At 38.4% G+C, this 27,673-nt stretch overlaps 1 protein-coding gene across 1 annotated transcript; it reads right to left on the bottom strand.

Moving 5' to 3' along the window:
- Nucleotides 1-1,319: 1,319 nt before the first annotated feature.
- On the bottom strand, nucleotides 1,320-27,673 carry htr1fa (5-hydroxytryptamine (serotonin) receptor 1Fa). The gene is made up of 3 exons (XM_004555556.3): nucleotides 27,563-27,673; nucleotides 4,564-4,686; nucleotides 1,320-4,160 (listed from the first exon to the last, which is right to left on the bottom strand). The coding sequence occupies exon 3, from the start codon at nucleotides 4,157-4,159 to the stop codon at nucleotides 2,960-2,962; it is 1,200 nt and encodes a 399-aa protein (XP_004555613.1). The 5' UTR covers nucleotide 4,160; nucleotides 4,564-4,686; nucleotides 27,563-27,673; the 3' UTR covers nucleotides 1,320-2,959.

Here is a 27,673-nt window from a genome sequence, read left to right as displayed (position 1 = left end):
CCATCACAATCAACCCCATTGAAAATCTTAACATATTTAGCTGTGCCACCTCCAGCTTGTCCTCCTGTCTTTTTGTCAGTGTAACAGTCTTCAAACTATACCTCACATGGTGCAGCTGCTTGGGAAGCACAAGTCAGTGTACTCCTTGCTCCTGTCCCAAGCCCAGATGAATTATCCAGATGGAGATTGCATGAGAAAGGGCATCTGGCATAAAATATGCACAGTACCAAAATACTAGAAGTAAAGTAACTAAACTTAATTCAGCCTTTATGGTGTATACTCGTGCTTTTTGTACTACAACATGCCAAATTTACTTGTACTTTTGAAATTAAAAGAACTCTCAAAAAAGATATTTTATGTAGTATAAGATAAATGGTCCCTACTTAACACCTTTTAACAACTTAGTGTTCCATAAAGCCCTATCAATGTTGCTCTCACACACACAGACAGGCGGGCAATGTTTCTTGTATTGCTGTTCAATAAAATACTGCTAATAACATTAACATCAGAAAAGCCCATAGAGGGTCAGGCGCAGTATGTTGATATCCTTATTAGTGGGCAAATTCACTAATCCAAAGCCCCTGATAATAGTTCTTTTTTTGCTTAGGTATAGGATATGAAAGTAGAGTATATTATACCTTGTCTCTGCCTTATTCCTGCACTGGTATTCCCTATTTAATGAAGCAGCTGTTATGCTGCAGCTATAGTTAGAAGAAGCTCTGTTCATAACCAACAGATGTGGCCTTTGTCTTTTTGTGAAAAGCACTTCAAATGCCTTTGTCTGTATGGACATGGGGTACGTTATTGCAGCCTACAAGTCTACAAGTTTAATGTGGAAACTGTTGAAATAAATTGGGCAAACCTGCGACAGGTTCTGTTTGAGGAAAATGCTATAGTGCTTGTAAGTGAATACAACTGGCGGGACTGACAATTGGAATGCCCTGATGTTCTACTGGGACACCCACTTGCAGTGTAACGTAGTCCATCTGGCAGGAATTCTAGCTTTATCAGCTCTCCCAGTGAGACAGTGCAACTCCTCACTGACTGACACACACACACACACACACACACACACACACACACACACACACACACACACACACACACACACACACGCACACACGCACACACACACACCGGAACATAAATGCATGTCATTTTGAAGAAACAAGTGCGAAAAGATGCCATTTAAACATGTTCTTTCCTATGCTTAGGCAACATTTAAACATGATCTTCATCATGACATGAACAGTGTTTATGATGTAAGTAAAAACATTATCCACAAACATTTGACACAGAGAGAACTTGCACAGCAATGCTTATTTCTAATTACTTTTATTTGTTTGACCGATGAGAGTAAGTGAGCAGTATTTTCAGATTCATGAATCTTGTTGCTGTAGCATTGAAAGACAGTACTAACCAATCAGAGTGTCTTTCTTCTTGCCACAAGGGGGCACCATCAAATCAAAATATGGAAAATATCCACTCTATTCACATTAAACAGTAAGCAGACTGATGTAATATAGCATAATAACATTAATTTACACATACAGCTTATCATTGGTATTCCTGCTACCATTTTCTCCATACATACAGGGAATATGGTGATACTCTCTCCTTAAACAATTACTTAACTCGGAGAAGAACAGGAACAAATATTTCAGCTGTGGACCATTTATTATTGATTATTTAGACAGTGAAAAACAAAGGAAGAAACAGCAGACTGGTCATACTGTCAGAGATCTATATACGTTTATGGAATGCCTTATATTATCTCATTGGTATACAGTACACCCTCACACTTGACTCATCCACATCCATCAACATATCATGTGCCCTCTTGAAACCAATAAAGAAATAGTAGTTCTATTCCAAGTACTTGAGTGGGAGTAGTGTAATGAGGATTTCTCCACCAGTGACTCTCACCTTCAATTAATCTAATGCTAGCTATGGTGTGGGAGTGAAGCTAGATGGGGTGTTGGTTCCACTAGATAAATAATATATAAATACCATAGGAAATAATCAAATGATGTTGAAAAAAAATCAATAAAAGTGGCAGTGCTTTGTATAACTTGTAACAGTAGACCTTTTCAAAAGTCTTAGGGTCAAGTTTATGTTGGTACCCCAGTATTTTGTTGTTATTTATGGTATGACTTAGCCCTAGATGTTAAAATTTTTTTCTTTATATTAATTACATTTTACGCTGTTAATTGTAAACATTTAAAATATTATTTGTTAAGTTCAGGCATTGACATCTTATGAAAGTTAGACCATATCTTCCCATGTCTTTTTAGACTGTCAAGTAAATGAAGCCAGTACCTGTACCATTAACTTACAAGAAGGTCAAACCATCAATCAATGGAGGTTTAATATTTTTGGAATGTTTTGCAGGGCTAAATATATACTAGTTCTGCTAACAATCATTGCAACAGTCAGAAAACAAGTCACCTTTCATAACATCACAGCCACAAAAAGCAACAACTTGGTATACTGTGGTATTTTACACATGTCCAATATTTAAGCCAGCAGCGTGGACTCGGCAGAAGGGAGGTCATTAGATGAAACAGACATAATGGTCAGCTATTTCAAGACGTATAAATGGGGCTGATCACTAATGCTCAGAACTCAGGCCTCAAAAAAGGTCAGTGATGGCACATTTTCTCAGTGTCCCTTTACATACTCCAATTAACATCAATGAGGTCTCAGGCTCTTCTATAAATAGCAGGACTTGATTTTCAATTGGGAACTCGCACCATCTCATTGCTGAGTCGGTGCCATTTAGGCTGCTGAAGTGGCTGATGAAGTTTCTTTTCCAGTATCAATCCTTTTGCTCTTTTAAATTATTCTTTTTCAGACATAATAACTCAGTTATTCAGTCAGTATTTTTGACCTGAAGCCATTAATTTTGTTTCCTCTCATATATAGATGGTGTACAGGTTTGATCATGCATAAATAATCATCAGAGGTAATGACTGCACCTCACAAGTTTTTGGAAGGCTTTTTTGAAGTCTTCATTGAAGATGGTGTAGATCAGAGGGTTGATCAGAGAATTAAGGTAGCCCAACCATGTCAGGAAGTCAGCCATTTCCCCTGAAGTACTGCAAGAACCGCAGGTGTTGACAATCAATTCCTTGACAAAAAACGGCAACCAACAGACGACAAAGGCCCCTATTATCAACCCCAGCGTGGATGCCGCTTTGCGCTCTCGTGAGCCCGAGATTCGAGGTCCTTGGTATAACTGACTACGACGTGATTCACTGCGTGACTCGTGCCGTCGTGACTTGCACTTAAAGGCCTTTACAGACACACGGACCCGTTCACGTGGAGTTTCCTCTGTTGAGGGTTCAGAGAAAGACTTTTCCGGTGGGCTTACAGGCTCAGGACTTCGAGGCCCGCCATCGGCATCACCATCTCCAGCAGGATAGGTAGAGGGGATCATGCTGCCATTGGTCATGCATGAGTGACGGCTAGCCCGGCTAGCCTCCCTCCGCATATATAGGGTCTGAGCGGCCAGGTAGATTTTATAGTAGAGGATGAGGATGAGCAGCAGTGGAATATAAAATGCTCCGAGTGTTGAATAAAGGGTGAAGGCCATGTGAGGATGGATGATGATGCACTCATTTTCATGGTCATTATTGCCACTGTAGTGTTGCCACAGTAGAGGAGGGAGTGAGATGAGGATGGACAGGAGCCACACCACTGCCACCATTGCACCAGCTCTGGCTCCTGTACGTTTGCGAGAGTACTCCACTGCGTCTGTGATAGCCCGGTAACGGTCAATGGCTATTGCAGCAAGATGCAGAATGGAGCATGTGCAGCAGGTGACATCCACACTTAACCAGAAGGTACACACCACCTGACCCATGACCCAGCTCTTCTTTTGGATGTAGATGATACTGAAGGGCATGACCAGCACAGCCACCAGTAAGTCGGTCACTGCTAATGAGCAGATGAGGTAGTTGGCTGGGTGGTGCAACTTGCGAGTGACTGCAATAGCTGTTATCACCAGGCAGTTGAAAAATGTGGTGAGGATGGCCAGCACAGACAGAGTTATAGTAAGCAGGATTTCACTAGGGGGAAGTTCAGTGGTCTCCAGTGAGTCATTCCTGCTAACGTTGCTTGTGGCAAACACCCCTTCAGTGTAATTGGGGAAATCCATTCTGCAAGCAAAGAGAAAATGAAGAGAGTGAGACATCAAAGGGGCTTAGGGGAAATTGTATTTTACTAAATTCCTTTTCAAGAAAGGCTGCGCAAGTCTAAATTTATTTTTTTCCTGCATGTATTAATTGTTATTAAGCGATAGGGCTACAATCTCTGACGGAGTTTAAAGACTTGCACTATTATTTTTCTTTTGAACTATCAGTCAATTTTCTCGCTTTTTGGACTTCATAAATTAAAGATGTCAAAATGAATTAAGTCAGTTTTCTTTTAATTAAAAATATGCTTTTAAAGTCTGCTAGGGTCTTGAAACATTACTTGGCTGAGAAAGCTTGGAGAAACAGCTGCCTTGCCCACAAAAGTCTGGCCAAATCTTTCATTACATATATATTACTCCAGTCCTACCTGTCTATGCTGTAACGTGTTGCATCCAGGTGGTTCACTGTGCAGCAGACGGTCTGCTCTGATCTGTCTAACCTGGCAGACCTGCTATCACATCACTTCTGTCAGTCATCAACTCATCAACACCTGGGACACAAAGAGAGGGAGATGGAAATGTGAAAAAGGTGAATATTGAGAGAGAGAGAGAGAAAAAGACCCCAAAACAGTAGAGATGCATTTCAAGACACTGCACTTTTTTGCACTTTTTAAAAGTACAGTGAATTACACTTTAATATAATCATGTACAAAATATCTGTAGGTTCTCAGTCATCCAGGATACAGTAGTTCTCAGTACCTAACAATCAATTCCTAAGCATTTCAACCCCCCATTTACATCTTTCCTATCTTAATAGCTCACATGATGGTGGACTGGAACAATAATGATGATGGGAATGACCCAAATTTTTTTTCACACCTTAGCTCATGTGGCAATTCACGCGATTAATACTAGGTCAGAAACTCTCAGGACCCCCTCTAGGGGAACACCCCCGACTAGGGTTTAAATACCTGCGACTCTAGGCTATTTGTTTTAAAACTGAACAAGCCTCATGGATAATAAGCGAACCTTCACAAACCTAAAAAAATTAAGTTGCCTTCTTATCAAGCACTCATAATCATGTACAAACATGCAACAACAGTACCACCAATGATTACTACAGTAATATGGTTCAGTTCATTGGTTGTTAATATGATTAATTTATGTTTCATGTTATGATTTGTTAGTGTATATGTTGTTATCAAGGCTTTTTAAAATTAATGTGATTAAAAAGTTTTATAAAACATAAAAAAGCACCAGCAGCATGATCAGAGAGTTGTAACCACGATCAGCAACTTCAGTCCAAATGGAGGCCTATTTGCAGGTATGACCATTACACCCAATGTGTAATGGTCTGCCATTAATTTAGCAACAGCCACTGTGATTAAATTAAAAAGCATAGATTTGGCTGCCATTGCAGCTCTCCTCCACCAATTGCTCAGTATCCCAAAGACGAGAGTGGAAACTGTTGCTATAGAAACACAAGAAGTACAGTACTTTCACTTAATGTGGTAATCAGCAGAGGCAGCCAAACTCTGACTGTCAGGTCTCTATTGAGACTGTTCGATTCCCAGGCGGTATGTCCGGGGCTCTGGGGTGGCAAGACTATATAATGAGTAAATGAGATAAGAGATTTCAGTTCACAATACCTCAGTCTTACTGACTTAGCACAAAATATTTTCAAATGTGTCTTTACCTTGTCCATAGTTAGCTCTTACTGGTGCCATACTGTAATGTAATCTAGGTGAAATCCCCATAAAGATATAATATGTAGGTGAAATTCACTAAGAACAGTGCAGAGGCAGGCTTGTGCGATGAGTATTCTTCAACTGCAGCATCCTCCAAGGTGTGGGCACTGGCCATCCCTTAGTCAGACTGTGCCACTGCTGCTTAGTGTTATTGTTTTACTGCATAAGATAAGTACAGATTTCTATTGATAAAGCACACTGACACAAACCCCTTGTGAACTATAGTTATTTTATGACAAATTGTGTACACCTCATTTTTGGTGGAACAGAGTTTGAGAAAACAAATTTTGCCACACTGACTGAAAGTAAATCCTGATTAACTATGGACAGATTTTGTCCAACGAAACTGTCACAACTGTGTAAGACACAGTCATGAAACTTTACAGGTGTGTAGCTGATATCAAAAATGATGGGTGGGCGATTTGACTCCTTAATATAGAGTAGCTAATACCCCCAGGCACTAGTACGAACCTTAATTCATCCTCTGTCCTCTTGATACTTTTCCTATAAACTAGATTTGTCTAGTAAATCAACATACAGTGATGAGAAAAACAACATTTTCGCAGGAATCTATGCAGTCAAGAGGTTATACCATACCATAACGTGAAGTAGTCTTTTAATCAATCATTGTGGAAGAATTTTGGCTCACTCCCCTTTGCTAATTAATTAATTAATCATTTGATTGTCAGTCTGGCTGCTACTTCTCTTCTTAATTCCTATGGAAGCATTAAGAGTATTCTTAATTTTTCACAGGACTGCGTAGGGTCTTGTGGAAACATTCTTATTCACATGACTGTATATTTTTTTTAATGGTGGTCTAAAAACTCACTTGCATCGCAGCTGGTATAATCCCATTACAAGATGGTCTCTACTTCCTTCACACCTTTGATATCAGTCTTTAATGGCAATGAAATTTCCTTCCTCTGCTTAATGATGCAATTGTACACTCCTTCCCATTTACCCACGGATGAGTTTGCAAGAAACCCTAACAGTACTTAATATGCAGATTACTCAGTTAGATAAATGATAATTACCGCTGCACTTCTGTCGCACTCTGTGTTACAGCACTGCCATATTTTCAGCTGTGCATCTGAAAATAGTTTATTTTTTTCAGTGTCTTTGCAAAAATGTATATTTAGACATAGAGTATGGGCATTTCTGTGTGCATGCACAATGGTTGACGTATGCAAAAACAGTGTCAGCCAGTTATTATATGCAACAAAGAAAACATCTGCTTTTGCCTTGAAATGTTCTATAAGACAGGCTTTCAGTCCGAGGTCATCTGAAGATAAGCTCCAGTGAGCCAGCATGAATCTAGTCTGATCTGCTTTGTTAAAAAAAAAAAAAATACCAGTCCCTTTGCTTGAATTTGGCAAACTGTAGAAATAGCAAACTGCAGAAAGAACTTAATTTACTGTATCACAGCCACATTGTTTCAAAATTACATAGTAACTTTTTAATCCATTGTTTGCCCTGTTGCTCCATTATTTTCGTTATTTACTTTCAGTCTATATATTATGAATAAGTTGCGATAAGATATAAGAGACCCAAACACTGCAAAGTTACTTTTAATGATCTTTACATTTGCTAATATTGGACGATTTACACAGCACCCAATTATTATATAAAACTGTGCTCCAAGATTATTGTACTCTTGCAGTCTACTACATTCAGGATGTAGATTGCTTTGTCACCTCAAGGCTGACAAAGCAGAAACGCGCTAAAATCGTTCTCCAACTTTCACAGATGATGTCATAGAGATCAGTATAATCCAATCTTAACCAGAGTCTTTCAGTAATACTTAAAGACATACGGTAAAAGCATTTACAAACCAAAACAGTCAGTGCAGTATACTATATGTATACACACAAACATCAACTTTTAAGGATGGCAATCAGTGAAAAAGGTGTCATTCCCCTGACATTCAATCCTTCTCTTCTCACTCTCTCTCTGTTTTCTTCTTACAGCTTCATGGAAGCTGCATTTACCATGTGGATTACAATCTCTAAAACACAGTTTGGCCCAGGCTGGACATCAAGCTGCCAAGTGTTGTTGTGAAGGATGAGAGTTGTGAAAAACCAGATTGTGTGACTGACAGCTCAGGAAAGATGCTAAATAAATCACTATGAGGGCAGAGCAGTATCTGTCTGTTTATTTATTTTCTTGTTCTGTATCTGTTTAATTTTGGGGTTGAGGTAAATGACAGAGTTAGCCAGAAGTAACGCTGCAAAGGAAACTGTTTAAGGAGGTTAATTACTGCTTTTATTGCTGTTTGTTTATTTGTTTCTAAGTTGAATAAAAGTACAATTAAAAGATTAATTCTGCATTCTGGGACAGAAAAATACTTTCCACTACAATATTATAATGATAAAGTAACTTACTAAGGTGTGGGACGGGGCTATCCCGGCAGACTTTGGACAGCATTGCTGGGCACAGCCTGTATAGCTTAGGGCATTGAACTAAACTAAACAGCTCTAGCCTTATTTTTAATCAAGTGACGAGACTTTTTTATTTAGATAAAGAATACCAGTAAAAAAAGTGTAACATTCAGGATAACAGTGACAAAGACTAAAGGACATTTTGTGCCAGCTACTAATGTGATCTAATTCATTGATTTTATTTTATTTATTTTTTTGAGTACACTAAATTACTGTCATCTCTATTTTACAGCAGTGTTCTCGCTCACTGACCTGTGTCCTCCACGTGTCTCGTGGGTTTCTGTACACAAGCGGATACACACCATGTCACCGGCAGCTCTCCCTACCTGCTTCATGGAGATAGATGTATTACCTGGCAAGATGCCCACTGAGGACTTAATTTGATGGAACTGGTTCAGCACTCACCAGAGGCAAATATAGCTGCTGTAGTGCATTTGTTGCTGTTGTTTTCATTTCATTTGGCAGGTAATGCAGTATTGGTTATTTGGTGTTCACTGTTACAGATCACCTCCACACATTTTTTTTTAGAAACACAAACAAAATACACCGATAGGTACAATAATTTGTGATATTACCATCTTAAAGTGCCTCATATATCTACTCCTTCTCCTTCATTGGACAATTCATGAACATATGACCTTGCAAATATAATTCACACACTCACGTCTAAGTGTATGTGTGAATATATATGTGATATGTGAAATATATTATGTGATCAGGTTCAACTTCTGAAGTGTTGGCTTGGAAGTTAAAGTGTATATTATGGACTTCCTTTTATATATACATTTTAGAATAACCCTGAAATACTTTGTTGAGCATCCATATCAAGTAAACATGGCAGCTTGGGGCCCATGTGGGGCCACTCGGTCTGCACACAGATGGTTAAATGTACTGCACATTCTAGCCCTACAATGGGGGGCACAGGCATGCTCCAAATTTCACAATTTGTTACCTACAGACTTTCCTTATAGGAACCCAAACAGGCAAAACTAGTTGTAGACTAGCCCCTACTTAAGCCATATACACTCTCTGCCCTAAAGGGCAAGATTGCTACCTAATCATAGGAACCTGAAGAAGTATTTGTAGCAATAAATGCCAACATTGTCTGCACTTAGTTAAAAATGAATGGGTCATTTCTACCTGTATCTGTCAGTTACAGTTTATTGTGAATGAAGGTAATCCATTTCAGGAGATTCAGTCCCTTTGAAGAACACATGGCTAGTAGCACGTTTTATTGGGGGTGACGAAAGTGCACAACAAATGTTTAAAATGTTTCTAGTATCTTCCGCTCACAAAGATACTACAAAACAACTACACAAACATCTGAGCGTGGGGGAGCGACACAAGGCCTCATGACAATTTACAGCATTTTCCTGTCAGCATCACTGAACATCCTGGCAACACAACCTTGTCTGCCCAACCCTCCTCTTTGGTGTCCTTATCCGAATTAGAACGCTACTGAAGGAGACAATTAGGTGAGTCTGTCACTGTTATTAGTTTATGAGGTAAAGCAAATACAGTGTATGACATACCTAAATTGAGCACTTCATTAATACAATGACAGGAAGTAAACAGGAGAGCAAGTGGGGGATAATACTTCTTTTCCTAGATTTAATGTCAGAAACTGAAGACTGACACTAGTATTTACTTCAGAGAAATCTAAACTTAATGGCGGCTTTGTTAGGTACGCCTGTTCAACTGCTCATTGATCAACTAATCATATGGCATCAACATTTTGGTATGTAGATATGCTCAAGACGACCTGCAGAAGGTCAAATTGAGAATCAAAATGAGGAAGAATGGGGATTTTGAACATGGCATGGTTGTTGGTGTTAGTGCCAGTAGCGCTGCTCTGAGCATTTCAGAAAGTGCTAATCCACTAGGATTTTTTCCACACAACCATCTCTACAGTTCGCAGAGAATGGTGCAAAAAAAGAGATAATGTCCTGTGAGCTGCAGGCCAAAATGCCTTATTGACACCAGAGGTCGGAGAAGAATGGCCAGTCTGCTCCAAGATGACAGGAAGGCAACTGTAGCTCATTGTTAAAACCAAAATATGCAGAACATACAACACATCCACCCTCAAAGCAGATTTAATTCAGACGACACTGGGTGGCACGCTGTCAGGGGTAGACATTTGTTCAAACACAAGTAAGAGAAATGAGACAACTGCAGACCGACTCAGAGTGTAATTAGAAAACGTGCGCACGGGTGAATGTCTCTGAGAAGACACCCACACGGGTGAATGTCTCTGAGAAGACAAAACACACCGAGCACAGGCTCGCTTGCTTTATTTATAAGGCAAAAATGGGTTACATAGTACTTCCTCTTTTAACTGTCAGGGAAGAGGTTAAACATTAAATCAACTTATCTGATCTTTCACACACTGGGATAAGAATACAGAAGTATATCATGCTTTATCTGACATCACAGACACTAAAGGAAAAGAATGCATCATTATATCATGCTGTCAAACATCTCAGACACTGAGGTAAGGAATGCATCAGTTTTCCTTTAACAATAGACTTGGTTAGGTGATTCTTCAACAATAGGCTTGGTTATGTGAAAATATATGAACACACAAAATATAAGGCATACTTGGTTAAAATATAAGGCTTACTTGATTATATTGTATTATAGAGATTTGGTTATAATGTATAATGTAGAAAATCTCTAACACACGCATTACTATTGAGAACACAAAGCCTGAGGCTAAAATTTACATAGATTTACTAAAAATTTACAATGTAAGACAGAAAAAATGTTGTCTGTTCTAATGTATCATGTGAAATTTGAATCTTAGAGTCAGAATTTAAGACACAAGCATGGATCCATCCTTCCTTGAATCAGTGGTTTAGGTTTGTGGTGGTGGAACAATGTGGGGAACATTTTCTTGCCACACTTCCTTCATACCAGCTGAGTATCAGTTAAATGCTACAGTCTACAGTTTTGTTGCTGACTGACGATATGCATGCCTTATTCTCCACATCATACCCATCTTCCAATGGCTGCTCTCAGCAGGAAAACTTGTGCAATTTCACAAAACTTGAATAAACTCAAAAGTTTTTTTTGGCCCACCATCAACAGATCAGAAATCTAAAAGAGCAACTTTGGGATGTGGTAGAACAGATTTGCATCGTGGATGTGGAGCCAATAAATCTGCAGCAACCGTGTGATGCTATGATGTCAATATGGACCAAAATCTTTGAGGAAAGTTTCCAGCACCTTGTTGAATATGTGCCCCAAAGGATTAATGCATTTCTGAAGACAAACAGGCATCCAGCACAGTGCTGGTGAGGTTCTAATGAAGTGGCCAGTGAGTGGATTTGCCTACAGCTACTGCCAGGAAACAAGAGTGCTTATCTCTCATCAATTTACAGCTGAAGAGCCAAATGTTATTTGAGCTGATGAGAGCATTGATTGAAAAAGTAAACATTACTGGTGAGTAGTTACGACAAAAAAGGAAAAAAGTTATTCTTATTTCACTTATCACGCTGTGGAGAAAAGCAAGATTAGAAAACTCTCAAAGAATATGCAAGCAGTTAAACATTTTTTTTTCTGGTTTAATTGCATTTAGAGTGGAAAGTACAGCACTGTGATTGTTAATGTTTAACTGATAACTGTGTGATAACTTTCGTCTCACCAGCTCTTGATCCTAAACATGATATGTGCTGATTATATTTACAAACTGCAGAAGACTTAGTACTATTTGGCTTCTTTGTACATTTAAAAAATACATATTATTATGATATTTTATTGCAGTACACAATTTTAAAATTTATGTGACTTAAATGACTTTTTTTTTTAGTTATTTAAGCCTTGAAAAAAATATTTTAAATGAAAGGCCAGATAAATTTAAAGTTAGTCAGCATGGTTAATAGGGCTGTTCGATATAATGATATATATCGGATGACGATATAAAAACATCTATCATTTCATATTACGCTACCGTTTGTTTCGTGGTGTTGCAAAATAAACTGTTTACGGCAATATTTTTTCATCGTTTTGATGGTCACTGTAGAATTTCTTGAAGTTCTCTCTTTTTCTTATATTTAATATAACCACACTACGGACGGACAAGCGACTGTTTTTATGCGTTGTCGTTAGCAACAATGACAGTAAATCCATTGCGTGGCTCCGCCGTCCGCATCTTTATTTTCCACATAAACCTTTCACAATAGATTCTGTTGAGATTTTTCAAAATAAACTTAATCACGTGAAATAGTATGCAGAGTGTTTACGGATGAGAAGCTAAAAAGAGCCATCAGGTGCTAACCCCCGTAGAACAGGCTTTTTTCCGCAGCACGCCGTGAAATAAATACTCACAAAGAAAATTTTTGCTGTTTCAATGTATGTAACACTAAACTCCAGGTACAAGATGCCCAGCTGAAAACACTTCACGCAAGTCAAGTTGCCCAAGATTCACCGAATTTACAGAAAATGTGGGGGTTTTTTGTCATTATATATCATTGTCGGGACGATCAATGTTGCGCAGTCCTAATGGTTAAAGAGGTTAAACACATTTTGTTTGTGTTTAAGTTTACAGCCACAGTTAATCAGTCTACAATTTCACCACCTCAGTTCCTGCCTATACCCTTGAGTAAAACACCATGTAAGGCTTTTATTTTGAATCCTGGTGGGGGTGAGCCTTTTCTAAGATCTCTCATGCCATTTTCTGCACTGCACAGCTAATTTGGTGAGAAATTCAGCATAGAGCTTTTAAAGAGTGCTTATGAATTTGTGAACACTTTGCCACATATGCATACTGAATCTATAACTATATTTAGATAATTAATAAGTAGCTGTAATACTGCATAATCAGCCAAATGAAATGAATCCAAGTGCATTCATAGTTCCTCAAACCAGCAGGAGCTAATATCCTCCGCCGGTGTTCATTAATTCTGCAAGAGTTACCTTCTAACACGACACAGTTTAAATGGACCGGGTGGGAGATTGGAAGCAAATGGCTAAAGTGATGGGAAGTCTTTGAGAAAAAAGTGTTCATGTGGAAGTAAGTTATTTAAAGATATGTTGTCCTTTTTCTAACAATGGCAGTCTTGACTTGTTTCATACTGATTATTTAATTTTTTTTTTTAATTTAAGGCATTGACTTTTTAATTTCAAATGTACATTAATACAACAGCACAACTAAAAATATGGAAACCACATTTTTGACAACATGAGAATTGGTTTGAAAACTGACCAATCATTTCAATAAGATTATTGTTTTTCCTATAGATCATGAATTAACTCCTAATTAAAGAGATCTATTACAATCTATTACTGAAGTACCAGAAGTGGATAAATCAATGTAAAATTATTTGTACACTTTATACATGACTATTATAGACACATTTCTTGAGAGATTGATGTGTGTATTAGTAATATACTGTCAGAAACACATGAAATTACTGAAACTTCCATCCTGCTGACTCAAACTGCATGTTCTTCACTGTTGAAAACAGACAAGTGATTTGAGACTGCAAGGTGAAAAAAAGCTTTGAATTCTTTTGTATGCAGCTTTAAAATCTGAATACAGTATCAAAAGGCTGACATAACTGTAGGGGGTTCAAAAATTACTATGATTAATAATATAACTCTAAGGTGTTAAGCTTTCAAAACAAATTTTCAAGCAAGTCAGGGAAAAAAACTACAATATTTAATCACATATTCTTGCCGTCTCCAGAGTTTTGAGTGGTGAATTACTAGGGTTAATTTCTGCTGAGTACTAAGTAAATTGGGTGTAATTTGAGGAGACTTTTGCTCATTTTTAATTTGATTACTTTTGGAGTTTTAAGTATTGCTTTTGCTGGAAATGGCACTTGTATAAAAAACAGTGTTAAATTTGTAATATGGGAAATCAATTGTGGATATGTACTTGTGTAAAATATACAATGAAATTTAAATGTATTGTATAATGGCTCTTCTATTTACATACATTAGTAAAAACCTCAACAAATGAATATTTATTGTGACCCCGCTTTGCCTTTAAAATCGCAATAGTTTCTCTCAATACTTGACAACACAATTAACACAGTTCTTCTGTGGATTTATCCTGCCTCAGTTTCTTTTAATTTAATGCCATACTGACTAGGTAATGTGGAGATCAGGGCCCTGTGGGAGTCACACCATCTGGTACAGGACTCCTCACTCTTCCTCTGCTTGTTCTCCGTGGCTCTGGCTGTATTTTTGTCATGCTGCAAAGTGAATCTGTGAAAATACTCCATATATGGCTCTGTGTAAATGTATTTGACCCTTTTCTTATCACTCTCTTTCTTTTTGCAGTTTTTGAAAAATATTTTTACACATGACACACTTATGTTTCTGATGATCAAACAAGTTTCAATATTATACAAAGATAACACAGGCAAATACAAAATGCAGTTTCTAAATGTTGATTTAATTAAATCTATCCAAACTTAAATCGCCCTATGTGGGGGGGAAAAAGGGTTTGCCCCCTAAACCTAACAACTGGTTCTTCCCACCTTGGCAGCAAAAACGTAAAATCAGGCGTTTGCAGTAGTTGGCAATGAGTGTTTTATATCTCTGTGGAGGAATTTTTGCCCACTCTCCTTTTGCAGAATTGTTTTAATTCAGCCATACTTCAGGGTTTTCAAACATGAATGGCCTGTTTAAGTTATGCCAAAGAATCTCAAAGGCATTTATGCCACTTTTGACTAGGCCACTCCAAAACCTCTATTTTGTTTGGTGGACTGGTGTACTCTGGATCATTGTCTTGCTGCATAACTGGGGGATTTTCTTTTTGGAATTTCAGAATTTCCCCATACCATCACACTACCTCCATGTTTGACCATTGGTATGATGCTGTTTTTATAAAATGATGTGTTAGTTTAATGTCAGATGTAATGGGACTCACAAAGTTTTGTCCCATGGAATATTTTCACAAAAGTTTTGGGAATAATCAAGATGTTTTTTGGCAAGTGTGAGATAAGCCTTTCTGCTCTTTTTGGTTAAACAGTGCCTTTTCCCTTTGAGCTCTCCTATGGGTTTTTGCCAAGTCTCTTTTTTATTGGTGAAATAAACAGACCGTAACTTAGAGAAGTGAGTCCTTAATTTCTGTAGTTCTTTTGTGACCTTGATAAGTTGTTGATTTGCTCTTGGAGTAATCTTGGTCTAGCCAATCTTGGGAAGGTTAATCACTGTTTCAAGTTTTCTCCACTTGTGGAAAATGGCTCTCACAGTTGTTTGCTGGTGTACCAAAGCCTTAGAAACCCTTTGTAACCCTTTTCAGACTGATAGCCAATAACCTTGTTTTCTCAGTTGTTTCTTTAGAGTGTTGATTGTTCCTATTTGAGATCTTTTAGTCTATTTCACTTTGTCAGAACAACTTGTTTTTAAGTGATTTCGTTATCCACATGTCTAGCAGTAATCAGGCCTGGGTGTAGCTAGTGAAACTGAACCCAGCTTTCCAAAGAATGTGTCTCATCATAGCTGATTCATGAATTAACAAGGGCAGAGATTTACTTTTCCCCCCAAATACTGACAAAGTTCTATTGCGAGACTATCACTGTGCTCTAAACTGCTTTAGTGGGAGGAGGCTTTCCTGCAGACTGAAGGGTGTCATATCAAATGTAGGAATGTAATAAGATTAAGTAACAATATTTCTAAGAGTGCAATAGAATCTTTTTATTTGTCTTGTTTTCAACTAAATGCTAAAATATTTAAAAGAATGTGATGAATCTCACGTCTACTCACAGCAGCAAGCAATTGGTTTATAGACACACATGCACTTCCTGCTGTATTTAATCAGTTCATGATGCGTAGGCAAACTTTGAAGTTACAGAAAACAAAGCTTATCAGAATACATTTTATATCCCTGTCTTTTATTACTTCTTTTACTGCTTATTAAAGTCTACTTTGGATTTACCAGAGAGCACATCACTGGTAATTGTTTCTGGGCTTCTACATTCAAAGCTACACAGAAATAAGAAGTTTACACCAGTACTACAGTACACTGTGCTTCACGCCACACTCAGACGTAATATAAAAAACAATTCTGGATACAACTTAAACTTTTGTGACACAAGATTAGATTACTTTTGCCTTTAATGATTTTCACCAGTGTAATGATGGATACGGATATTAAAAAAGATGAAGATTCAAATACAGAGATTAGTCAGTCCCTTGTAAAGCCTAAAGCCTACACCCCAGAGTGATCTAAATGCCCTTTTTATTTTACTTTATTTTGATCTGTGATCACACCCACCTGTTATTCAAACAATTTTCTAACAAAACAACCAGTTAGAAGAACACTGGCTTGAAGGGAGGGTGGCCTTAAACACATAGCAGCTAAAATAGCTTCTTTAATACAGTGGGTGAACTGAGGGGGCCGCACAGAGGCCCAGAATGAGATAAATCAGGACTTCTTGAACAGCTATACTCTAGTAGACACCAGGAACAAACATAAGATATTGGCTACGTTTCTATTTTAAACTCATACTAACGCCAAAAGTCAACACAAGTTTTACATCTACAGTATTTTATCCAGTGCAATGCAAACTGAATTTAAAGATTTCTGTTCTCAGTGAAAATGACTAATTTGATAGTTGCTGTTAGTAAAAACAAAATGTTTGGGGTCAGGAAAAAAGGAAGCTTTAATAAGGTCAGAAAGTCATTTTCTTATATCAGTTTTCAGTATCATCAGTTTTGAATAACTGTGACCTGCAGTTCAACATTAATGGCTCAGTGTCACTGCTTCTTTTTTGTTTCTAATTATCTCTGATCTTCCAATCAAAAATGAAAAAAGGACTACACTCCTGTTCTGCACCTCAGATGTCACATGATTATGCCATATTGAAAATCAGTTTGTTTTTCCATCCGTACATTTCCACAAATTTCCCTGCTCTGACCAGCCCTTTAGAGGCATTACAACCAAGCAAACACTTGCATCAGTGGACATGCAGAGAAGAGTTACACCAACTTGTATACACCAGAACCTGAAGATCTAGTTCAAACATTTTCTTTCAGGGCGAGCTGGAGCCCTTTTCCAGTTTTCATGGGGCAAGACGAAGGGTACATTGGGCAAGTCACAAATTTGTCATAGGGCTAACACAGAGACGCAGACAACCATTCATGCAGCCAAATGAGAATAGCCAATTACCTAAAATGCTTCTCTTTAAACTGCAGGAGGAAGTCAGAATACCCAGAGAGAACCCATGCAGAGCCATCTCATCTACAACACCTCTGTGGTAAAACCTTTTAATGTGTGTGTGGACTGAAACCTTTGATGGAAACATCCCTACAGACAAATATGGTCATTTTAGATGCAGTTACAATTTTGTTACCTTATTTGGAAAAAGTGACTTAACAGACATTTATGTAAATTAAACTTTTTGAGATTGTCACATCGGTCACTGTGGGCTGCAGAATTTGCAGTAGAGAGTTGCAAAAACAGAAATATCATGTATTTTAAAAAAGTGTCTTGCCATTACAGTCCTACCAATACATTATGTTTAAGCTTTCATGTCATAACAAATGAATTGCCGAGATAAATTCTCTGACCAATTTTGACATCAGGATGCTCGAGTACATCGGTACAGAGCAATCAAAATAAAAGCTTAGCAAATCTTGGTATGCATGTTTTGAGCCTGAGACGCACCGACAGCACACAAATCCATTGTGCTTTTTGATCCTTACTCTGAAGTATGCACATTTCACAAGCAACAATACTCACAGTTACAGTGTAACTCACAAACACCTAAACACACAAATAATAATGCAACATTATTTTACTTTCCTGCATCTACAACCCTCCCACACATACAAAGTTAACAGCTCTGGAAGTTGCTAGAACGAATCGATGAGGTCACTGCCAATTCTCACTGGAAGAGTAAAGGACAAAAGCTGCACAATCGGATCACAATCAAAATCATTTCAAACACCCTTGCATCAGTGATCTGTCCAGGGTGTACCCCTCCTCGCCACATAACAACTGGGATATGCTCCAGAGGCTCTGTAACCATGTAAACTGAACGAGCAGTTAAGGGATTGGATGGATGAATTTAGTTTGAAAACAATCTCACCAATGTGACTCAGCTGGATACTAATTTAAGCCACATTGTTTTGGTAACATCACAGAAAACACTCCTGTTTTTCTTTTTTAATAAATCAAAACTTCGTGATTTATTTAACAGGTTTGTCCTCAATGAAGAAATCCTGAACTGACACACAACTTGTGTTCCCAGTGGTGAAAATGAGCTGAAATTGAACTACAAGCAGAGGGAATTATTTGACCTTTTAAGTGGAGGATGTTTCAACCTGAACTGAAGAAAACCGCTAGGGAAAAGCCAATTAGAAATTTGTATTCAGACTGCTGGTGCCTGGATGAACAGCACTGAAAATCCCTTTAAGCTGCATAACTTGCAGTACATACCATTCAAGGCTCTACTAAAATGCTGTACCCCTTTACTCCTGTCTGGGTCCCCAATTCACAAAGCAATAAACTTTTAATGAAGATTGTTCAATTCTGCAGGACAGTGTGGCTAAAACCACTAAAAACCAGGACTAAATGTCTTTGCAATGTTTTTCTTCCGAGGACGGATGCTGTCGGCTGTCTTAGACAGAAGCGTTTCTGACCCGAGCACTTACAGTTATTGAATGCATCATAAAAGAAATCTAAAGATTGAATTTGATGCTATCAAAAACATTCTTTCATCACCCCACTCTTCTCTACAATGCTTCTCTGTCCATGGCGATAATAAGTTTTTTTACTCTTTTCTTGATAAGGTTATGGTTATGAGGAGCAGTATTCGTCGTGTGACGTATCAGCTTCATCTCTGACTGTTCAGAACTTATTTCAACTTATCAGCTTTCAAGCTCTGATGCCATTGATTAGCAAAATGAAGTCATCTTCTACTAATACTGTCCTCTGTTAAAAGTTTTGTCAGTGTTGGCCCTGCTAGAGTAGCAGTAATTAAGCCCTCATTGTCAGGATTTACCTACCCCTATTTTACTTAAGTAGTAGCCTTGCTTAGACCCTGCTGTGTCCTTGAACTATAGCCAGCTACAGACAGGCACAATATTTATGATGATATTCAGCCTGGCTTTTGGAAAAAAGGTACTTTTCCTCATGAGAGATCTGTAGCTGCTCTTCTGAGAATTTAAATGATCATTTAATATCCTCTTATCCGCGTGATTGTTCTGTGTTAATGCTACCTGACCTCTGCATTTCACTCCTGATTATGAAGTTTGCAACTGGTTAGCATGTCAGGCAAAGGTATATACTGGTTTATTTCTTATCTTAAAAATCTGGGGTTTGCTATGCATTTTTTAAACTTCACACCTCCTAATTATCTCATAATCAGAATCAGAATCAGAATCAGAATACTTTATTGATCCCTGGGGGAAATTATTTTTTGTTACAGTGCTCCATTTTAAACCAACATTAAGACAAGACAGACAATACACTAACTAAGAATAGTACAATATATACATATATATATACATACATACATACATAAGTCACTCATAAATAAATAGTTGGAAAAGAAACATGTGTAGTTGTAGCAGCAAACAGTGTGTTAAGTGGATGCGTTGTACAGGGAGATGGCCACAGGCAGGAATGATTTCCTGTGTCGTTCAGTGGTGCTTTTCGGTAATCTCAGTCTCTCACTGAACGTGCTCCTGTGACTGACCAGCATGTCATGGAGTGGGTGGGAGGTGTTATCCAACATTGTCTTTATCTTGGACAGCATCCGCCTCTCCGACACCACCTTGAGGGAGTCCAGCTCCATCCCCACAACATTGCTGGCCTTACGGATTAGTTTATTAAGTGCAGTATTTGCACATAATGTCTAGCAGAGCTCAGTTATTGTCTTTATGTTTGCTGGCCTTGAGACATGTTGTAGAGAGTTTTACAATATGATACCACTTTGATTATATTTACCTTTTCCTTAAGGGGAAAACCTTATAAAGCTTAGAGTTCATAAAGGCTCAAGTTCTTTAATGCTGTCAATAAACAGGTGCCACACAATTTCTTAGAGCTCGCAACAGATAATACAGAGGTTTGCCAGTTTAAAATTCTCATCCTTATGTGCAAATACTGCTTCAGCTCCTGTGTATGTGGTCACACAGTTTGCCTAAGGACCCTGGGTAATCAAGCTTTTGAGGCTGTGGGATCTGAACAGTGGAATGCGCTGCCTGCATCTCCAAGGTTTACAGTTCATAAATACATAAAACCAGAACTGGTACACAAACATTACCCAAATGCCTGTTTGAGCAGACATGTATTTAGGAAGGATGTTTACGTTTTAGCTTTTGATTTACTTTCATCACTAGTTTTATTCATTCTTTGAATAGCTTTTAATCTTGGGTTAGATTTTTTTTAAATTTCTCTACTGTTTTTTAATTTCAGTATTGTGTAATGGCTCTTAATGGATCTCTCTGACTTTTATCTGTCTTCCTAGATTTTTACATTATTGTGTAATTTTAACTATGTAAAAATTGTAAGCTCATGGACCGTGAAATCATCACAATTATTTGACCTTAGCTATAAAGAGTCATAAAAGTCTCTGTATTTTGGGTCCTTAAACATGTTTGCATTATATGCTTTTCAAAATAACATGCTTGTGTGTTGGTGTTGCATCTTCTCCCTCCCTGTGTGTGTCAGTGTGGCACAAACACAAGAGCGGAGTAGACACATGGAATGGATGCCTTGAGAGACAGGTAAAGTAAAGATAACGCTGCTGAATCTGACTCTTTACATTTGAGTAAAAGCAATAAAGGCTTTCAGTATTTGTTAAGCTGGTTATGACAGTTCTGTTTAGGTTCAACAGCTACCATCTAGGGATGTTCCTGGAGACTAATTTATTGAAGTTAAACAAGAAAATAAATAGACTAGTCGACTAGCCTAAAAGACAGAAAAAACGACAGAAAACATTTAAAACTGAGCCCAGTCTAATCACTCGAGTTAAACAATGGTTTCTTAGTTATATTCTTACACAGACTATATGCAGCCACATAAAAGTACTACAGAAGCATGCCAGTTGGCAACTTGAATTTCTGGTGTCAAACAGCAACATTTTAATGTAGAGTTAATTAGTCGCACTCATCCCTACTATATCTAGGTGTTATCCAAAAAACCTGTGGCACTGTCGGTGCTTTGACGCTTCCCATGATTTCTTTTCTCACTTGACCCACTAGAACAACACCCTCACTGTGTACTGGAACTCCCGATTTCCAAAGAAAGATACTTGGCCAAGCATTGTGTCTTTTCATCCTGTTAGTGAAGTGCTCAACATGGTTGTGTGTTGGTACTATGCAGAGCTTAGCACAGCATTGTCTACATGCTGTAGCTGTGTACTGTCCGTCCATCCATCCATCCATCCGTCCATCCATCCATCCATCCATCCATCCATCCATCTGTCATCCATCCATCCATCCATCCGTCCATCCATCCATCCATCCATCCATCCATCCGTCCATCCATCCATCCATCCATCCATCCGTCCATCCATCCATCCATCCATCCGTCCATCCATCCATCCATCCATCCATCCATCCGTCAATCCATCCATCCGTCCATCCATCCATCCGTCTGTCATCCATCCGTCCATCCGTCCATCCATCCGTCTGTCCATCCATCCATCCGTCCATCCGTCCATCCGTCCATCCATCCATCCGTCCATCCATCCATCCGTCCATCCATCTGTCTGTCATCCATCCGTCCGTCCGTCCGTCTGTCCGTCCGTCCATCCATCCATGTCTAGCTCACAAAGGCAGTAGTCTAAGCAGAGAACCCCAAACCTCCTTCTGCCAGGCCATGTCCTCATCCCATCTCAGAGGATACTGACGCAAGCCTGCTAAGAATTATTAAATTCTCTCTTAGAAAACCTCCCCCAGCTTCCCAAATGACCAAACTCCTTATCCTATTGATAAGGGACAGCTCATCCACTCTTAGGAGGAAACTCATTTCTGCCACTCAAATCTGTGATCGAATTCTTTCCATCAGTACCTAGAGTTCATGGCCATAGATGAAGGTGGGACCATAGACTGACCATAAACCTTAACACTCAGCTCCTCTTCACCTTAACAGACTACTACAGCATCCACATCACTACAGACGGCACCAATCCATCTATCAATCTCCCACTTCACTCTCCCCTCACTACTGAGTAAGATCCTGATGTATTTAAACTCCTCCACTTGGGCAGAAACTTGTCCCTGACCCAGATTCAAAGTAATATTTTTTCAGAGTTTCTTCCTCTTCACTTTTAATTTTGCTGTCATTACCTTACCCGTACATGACAACTTTTCAGCAGTACAGCATTCTACCTACATAAAGCATCAACGCTGTGGGCTTACATGTTGTATTTGAGTTGGGAGACTACATGCAAGAACATCTGTATTTACATAGACAAACACCTTTGCAAACGTATACTAAGGTGTAAAGCCTGCGGGAGGCTTATAGATAGGGAATGTTTTCACAGATAGCTGTCAGAGTCAAATTTAAGCAATTTTAGGCTTTGAAAGGCATCAGCAGTTATCTACAGGCCACTTTGCCCTTTGTTTCTAATGGTGATCCACTTTTAATAAACCTATTAGAGCAGATGAAAAGGGAACAGCAGAATGCAAATGCAGCGTGAATTTCTTTATTATATGGTACTTCCAACAAACAATCACCCCCACTTCAATAAAAACATGTCTACCACCATCACTGTTTCATAGTGTATCATCAAATGTGTTTAAGAAAATGAACCAAATAGTGCTGTTTGCTTGCCTTCACCTTTTTCATAGCATGTCCACATCATAAATCTGTTTTTTTAACATTATCAATAATATTATTGACAGGAATGTTATATAATTTATATAAATGATACAAAAATAACTGCACCTTTTGGAAGGATAAGTTAGTGACGCTTTGAGTTTTCAAAGGGAAGAACTGGCAGAAAAAGGGGGAACTGTGCTACACTATTCCCTTTGGGATGAATGCAAGGATTCTGTGAGACTTTCAGGTCTCCAAAAGACTTTTTGGGCTGTCTCTTTGATGCAGCCCCCAGAAGATATGCAGGCATAGAAAGAGACATAGAATAGAATTGAATACATGGATGGACATATGAGATCCTGTGGTCTTTACTGCATTGCTCTCAGAAAACAAACCTAACCAAGTGATATTGTTACATAAGCTTTCAAGATGAGCATATAAGTATGATGAGTTGTTTATTCCTTAAAACACTCTGTGTAATGGACATTACAGCCTCTAGGTGCCGCTAATGGGTCTTTATGGGTCCTCCCCCCCTGTTCCATTAGGAGTCAATTTCATATAAGATGCCATAGGGGAGACCATCTTTCAAGGTCCAGGGCAGAGTCCACTCAGTTAGATATGACCAGATGATGGACTCTTCAGGGCTAATAACAAACCCCTGTTTTTCTTTTCATTTTGTATTTTTCTTTTAGAGTGTGCATTCATCACCCTTGCAAAGTCATTTAATGTCTAATGGCTTCAATTAATTTTTAAGAATAAAACAAGTAAATAGGTGGCTATTTTATTGTTTCTGCACACTTATCTATCTCTCTCTCACACACAAAAATGAGAGTGTGCAATATTGCTATGTTTGTTCTCTGCTGTCATGGTTTTGAGCATCGCCTTCAAAAATCCATGAAAAAAACAATAAGAGCTGTCAAGATTTCGGTTTCTTTTGGCGGTTAATGTAGGCATAAGAACCCTTAATTTGAATTTTCATCTGCCATGTACTGGTGACAATTAATTAAACATTGATTCGGGGAGGCCTTGGACTTTTTAAGGTAGCTGGAAAGCAGTAATGCACATCTTTTTAGGACAGGCAGAGCTATGAGACAGAGAATTCAACAAGATATATTTTCATTGTCTGGTAGCAATTGGTCAGATGTGTCTAAACAGGTTTTGATTGAGGCTCTTGATTCTGTGACATGTGTCAGTGAAAAGATGTACATCAGCTATGTGGCTGGGCTTTGTTAAGAGCCAGAGGGAAATGGAAAGAAGACAAGATAATGCTTGTCCCAGAAGTCTTTCTTTAAAACGATTTAAGCCATTACATTTATGAAAAATGTGCCAGCCCTCATCTGATTTACTTGGATCAGCTGAAAGAGAAATCTTAAAAGCTTCATTTCTCTAATAAAATTATGTTTTGAGGTAAAAGACTGGCCACAGGTAAAGGATAACATGTGTATTTAAGAGTAAAGACAGCAAACAAATACCCCTTCAGGACAAACAATATAAGATGTTCTATTTTGCTGATATACTGTCTTTTGCACTGCTGATACTATCAAATAATTCAAAGTGTAAACAGAAACAGCAGGTCTTGTCTGCATACCAATCACAAAACTACAGATATTACATACTTTTAAATATTTAAAGAGTCTTATGTTAGATGAAGAACTCTCAGCTAAGCACTGAAATCCACTGTGATGCAAAGAAAACAAGTTTATCGGCGCATGACATAAACAGAAGGGGAACACAAGGTAAATATCATTTTTGTAGTGAGCAAACACATCCGCTACACCTTTTGGTTTAGTTCATCTACTCAGTGCTGTTTGCTAGTTTCCTTTGAGGGGCTGCAAAAACTCAAACTGTAAAATATTCAGAGCACAATGCATCAACGCACAGGTTATTCAGTATTGCCATAGAGCTTTGCTCTTTACTGCTCATCCCTTATGGAGTAATTATAATAATAATCCTGCAGCCCAAGCTTACAGCCTAAAGTTTACCAACATTGCCTCTCAGAACTTCTCAGAGGCATATTTTTCAGCTACCTTTCAGCGTAAGGGAAATATTAATGTTACATTCACATTTACATAAAGTTGCAGGGATGCTTTTATCATTTCTTACACAGAATACCGTGATGCACTCTGGGTGAATTAGCAGAATGTGTGACATGGGTGTCTGTTTTATTGTTGAACCCTTGTCATTTTGTGTTTTGTTTGCTTTTTCTGTTGCTAAATGTTTATATATATATATTCTGCTCATTTTCCATGTTTTGTTTGCTTTTAATGTTTCTCTTTTTATTGAAGTCTTTGTAAGTCTCTCCAACCCCACCCACCTCCTTCCCCGAAGGTCCCTAAACCCTCGTTAAGAAACACAGAAGTAGTGTAGTACCATTGCTATTAAAACTGTGACTATTAAAATGGGATCTCATAAATTTCCTATCTGTAAATTTGACCTTTGACCAAAATCAAATGTGTCAGCTAAAGATGTATGAAGCTTTAATAATTTAATGAGGTAAATATGTTCTTGCAGAATCAAGCATGATCACAAGTAAGGATGAGGTAGGACAAACTGTCAATAAAAACTAGCCTCAGGCAAAATTGATTCTATTGCTGTACTACTGCTCTTATTGATATTTAAAAAATAAAATCCTACTCTGTCTTGCAGTATATGTTGCAACATAAATTTTAGAATGGATTTTGCAATGACTTGGATCTTTTTGTTAAGCATGAAATGGATAAAGCATCACTCTGGTATGTGATATTGTATCTATGGGAATCAGTTAGCATGAGCTACACTAAATACTTGCTACTCCGGGGCCCTCAGACCATCACGAGCCACGACGTGTCCTTGGTCTGACTCTGCTACTCATCACTGAGGTCCACTATTTTTCTTTCCAAGATAACTTCGCAGCTGTAATTAAGTTCCATAAGTAAATGTGTCACCTTGACCAGAAAAAGAGCCCAGCGTGGAGACCTTCTCAAATATTTCATGTCATTTAAATGAAAGAGTCCTTAATACTGTCCTCAAGCTTCTGAAGGATGGTGTGGCACTTTGCTGTGCGTGCACATGGACCACTCTAGTATCCTGGGAGTTATATCCATATGTACATCTTATCTCAATATTAATGTCAGTGGAGCAAGATGTATATCCTTTATAACGAGGCAGGAAGTCAGGGGTGGATGAACATTTACTGTGTCCAACTGACATGTAGCCAGGACAAGCCCTGCGATTAGCATTGATATTTCCATATCCTGAAAACACAGACTTTCACCATTAGCCAAGTCATTGTATAACCTTACTATAAACTAACCTTGCCATATTTTCCATAAAAAGACTCAGCCATGTGCACACATCAGGGAAGAAATACTCTTTTTTTCAAATGTTGTTAGTAGATATAAATGTTGCCAAATTGGCCCATTAGGATATTGACATTCACATCTGCAGATGTGCATGAACATGCATGCAGTCAGATATGTGACCATGCTTGGTTCTCACAACTATATGAAAAAGCAAAGCCTCTCCTTTGATGCCATCACTGTTTCTCACTCTCTCTTTATCATACCAGCACATAATCCTACACATATGCTGTAATACGCACACAAACACATCCACACTCCCTTCACATACAAGGCTCTGCCTGTCTCTACCACACATCATCCTCCTCCTTGAGCACACTTGATGTAATGCTGTAGGTTTGATCTTCCATGGGTTGGTCCAGGAACACCAGTGAACCTGCTGATGCTGCTGGTCAAAGAACTATTTCATTGCAGCAAAAAAGCCTTGTAGCTGAATTCCACCAGGTATTTGGAAACCTGATTGCCTGCTATAAAATGTCCTTCTGATGTGAAGCACATTATGAGCAGCCAGAGAATATGGCTGTATTATATATTCACAAACACACATGTAGCAACTCGAAAGCCTTTGCTTTCAGAAGAACATTTCAAGACAAGATGATTTTTTTTCCTCATCCTTTTTCACTCTTGATAAGCCATGAAGATCCAAACAATACTCAGTCAATGCAAAAACAGCCTGTACCAGGAGCAGGTACATTAATTTGTTGCTGTCTCTTATATAATTAAAACCGCACGCTCATTATGAAGTCACTGTGTTAGATCTGAGAGGAGGGTAAACTGAATAAAAGAAAAGAAAACGAAGGACTGTAACTTTATCAAAAAATAGAAAGGTACAAGTGTAAAGATGGTGCATCGTTCCTGAGTCTTTTTGAACATCCAGTTCAGACTTTATCGAATTATAAGCGTGGAAATAGTTGTGCTTTGCACAAAGGTGGAGGCAAAGTGGGAGCTCTGCTTTGATTTATACATGTACAAAGACAACGTTGCAATATCTGAGTGACATTTCAAAAAACAATTAGGGTACCAAGACTATATTGATGCCACATTAATTAAGCTTAATATGCACTTGGCACATAGAGATCTGTCTCTGTCTAGAAAGTACTTCCTAATTTCGGTCCATGAATTCAAAAGCTGAACACAGTCTGTCTCTCAATAAATGCACAACCTGCAGAAAATAAACTTACCCACTCTTCCGCTGCAGCGATTAAATAACAGACGAAACCAGTCACTGAGAGAAGTGTATTACATTCCCCATTAATGTCCATTCACAGCTCAACGACGCTCACGCCGACACC

This window comes from Maylandia zebra, linkage group LG16 (assembly GCF_041146795.1).
Source record: "Maylandia zebra isolate NMK-2024a linkage group LG16, Mzebra_GT3a, whole genome shotgun sequence".
Taxonomy (NCBI): domain Eukaryota; kingdom Metazoa; phylum Chordata; class Actinopteri; order Cichliformes; family Cichlidae; genus Maylandia; species Maylandia zebra.
Note: the sequence above shows the minus strand (reverse complement) of the source record. Positions and strands in the feature narration are given on the sequence as shown.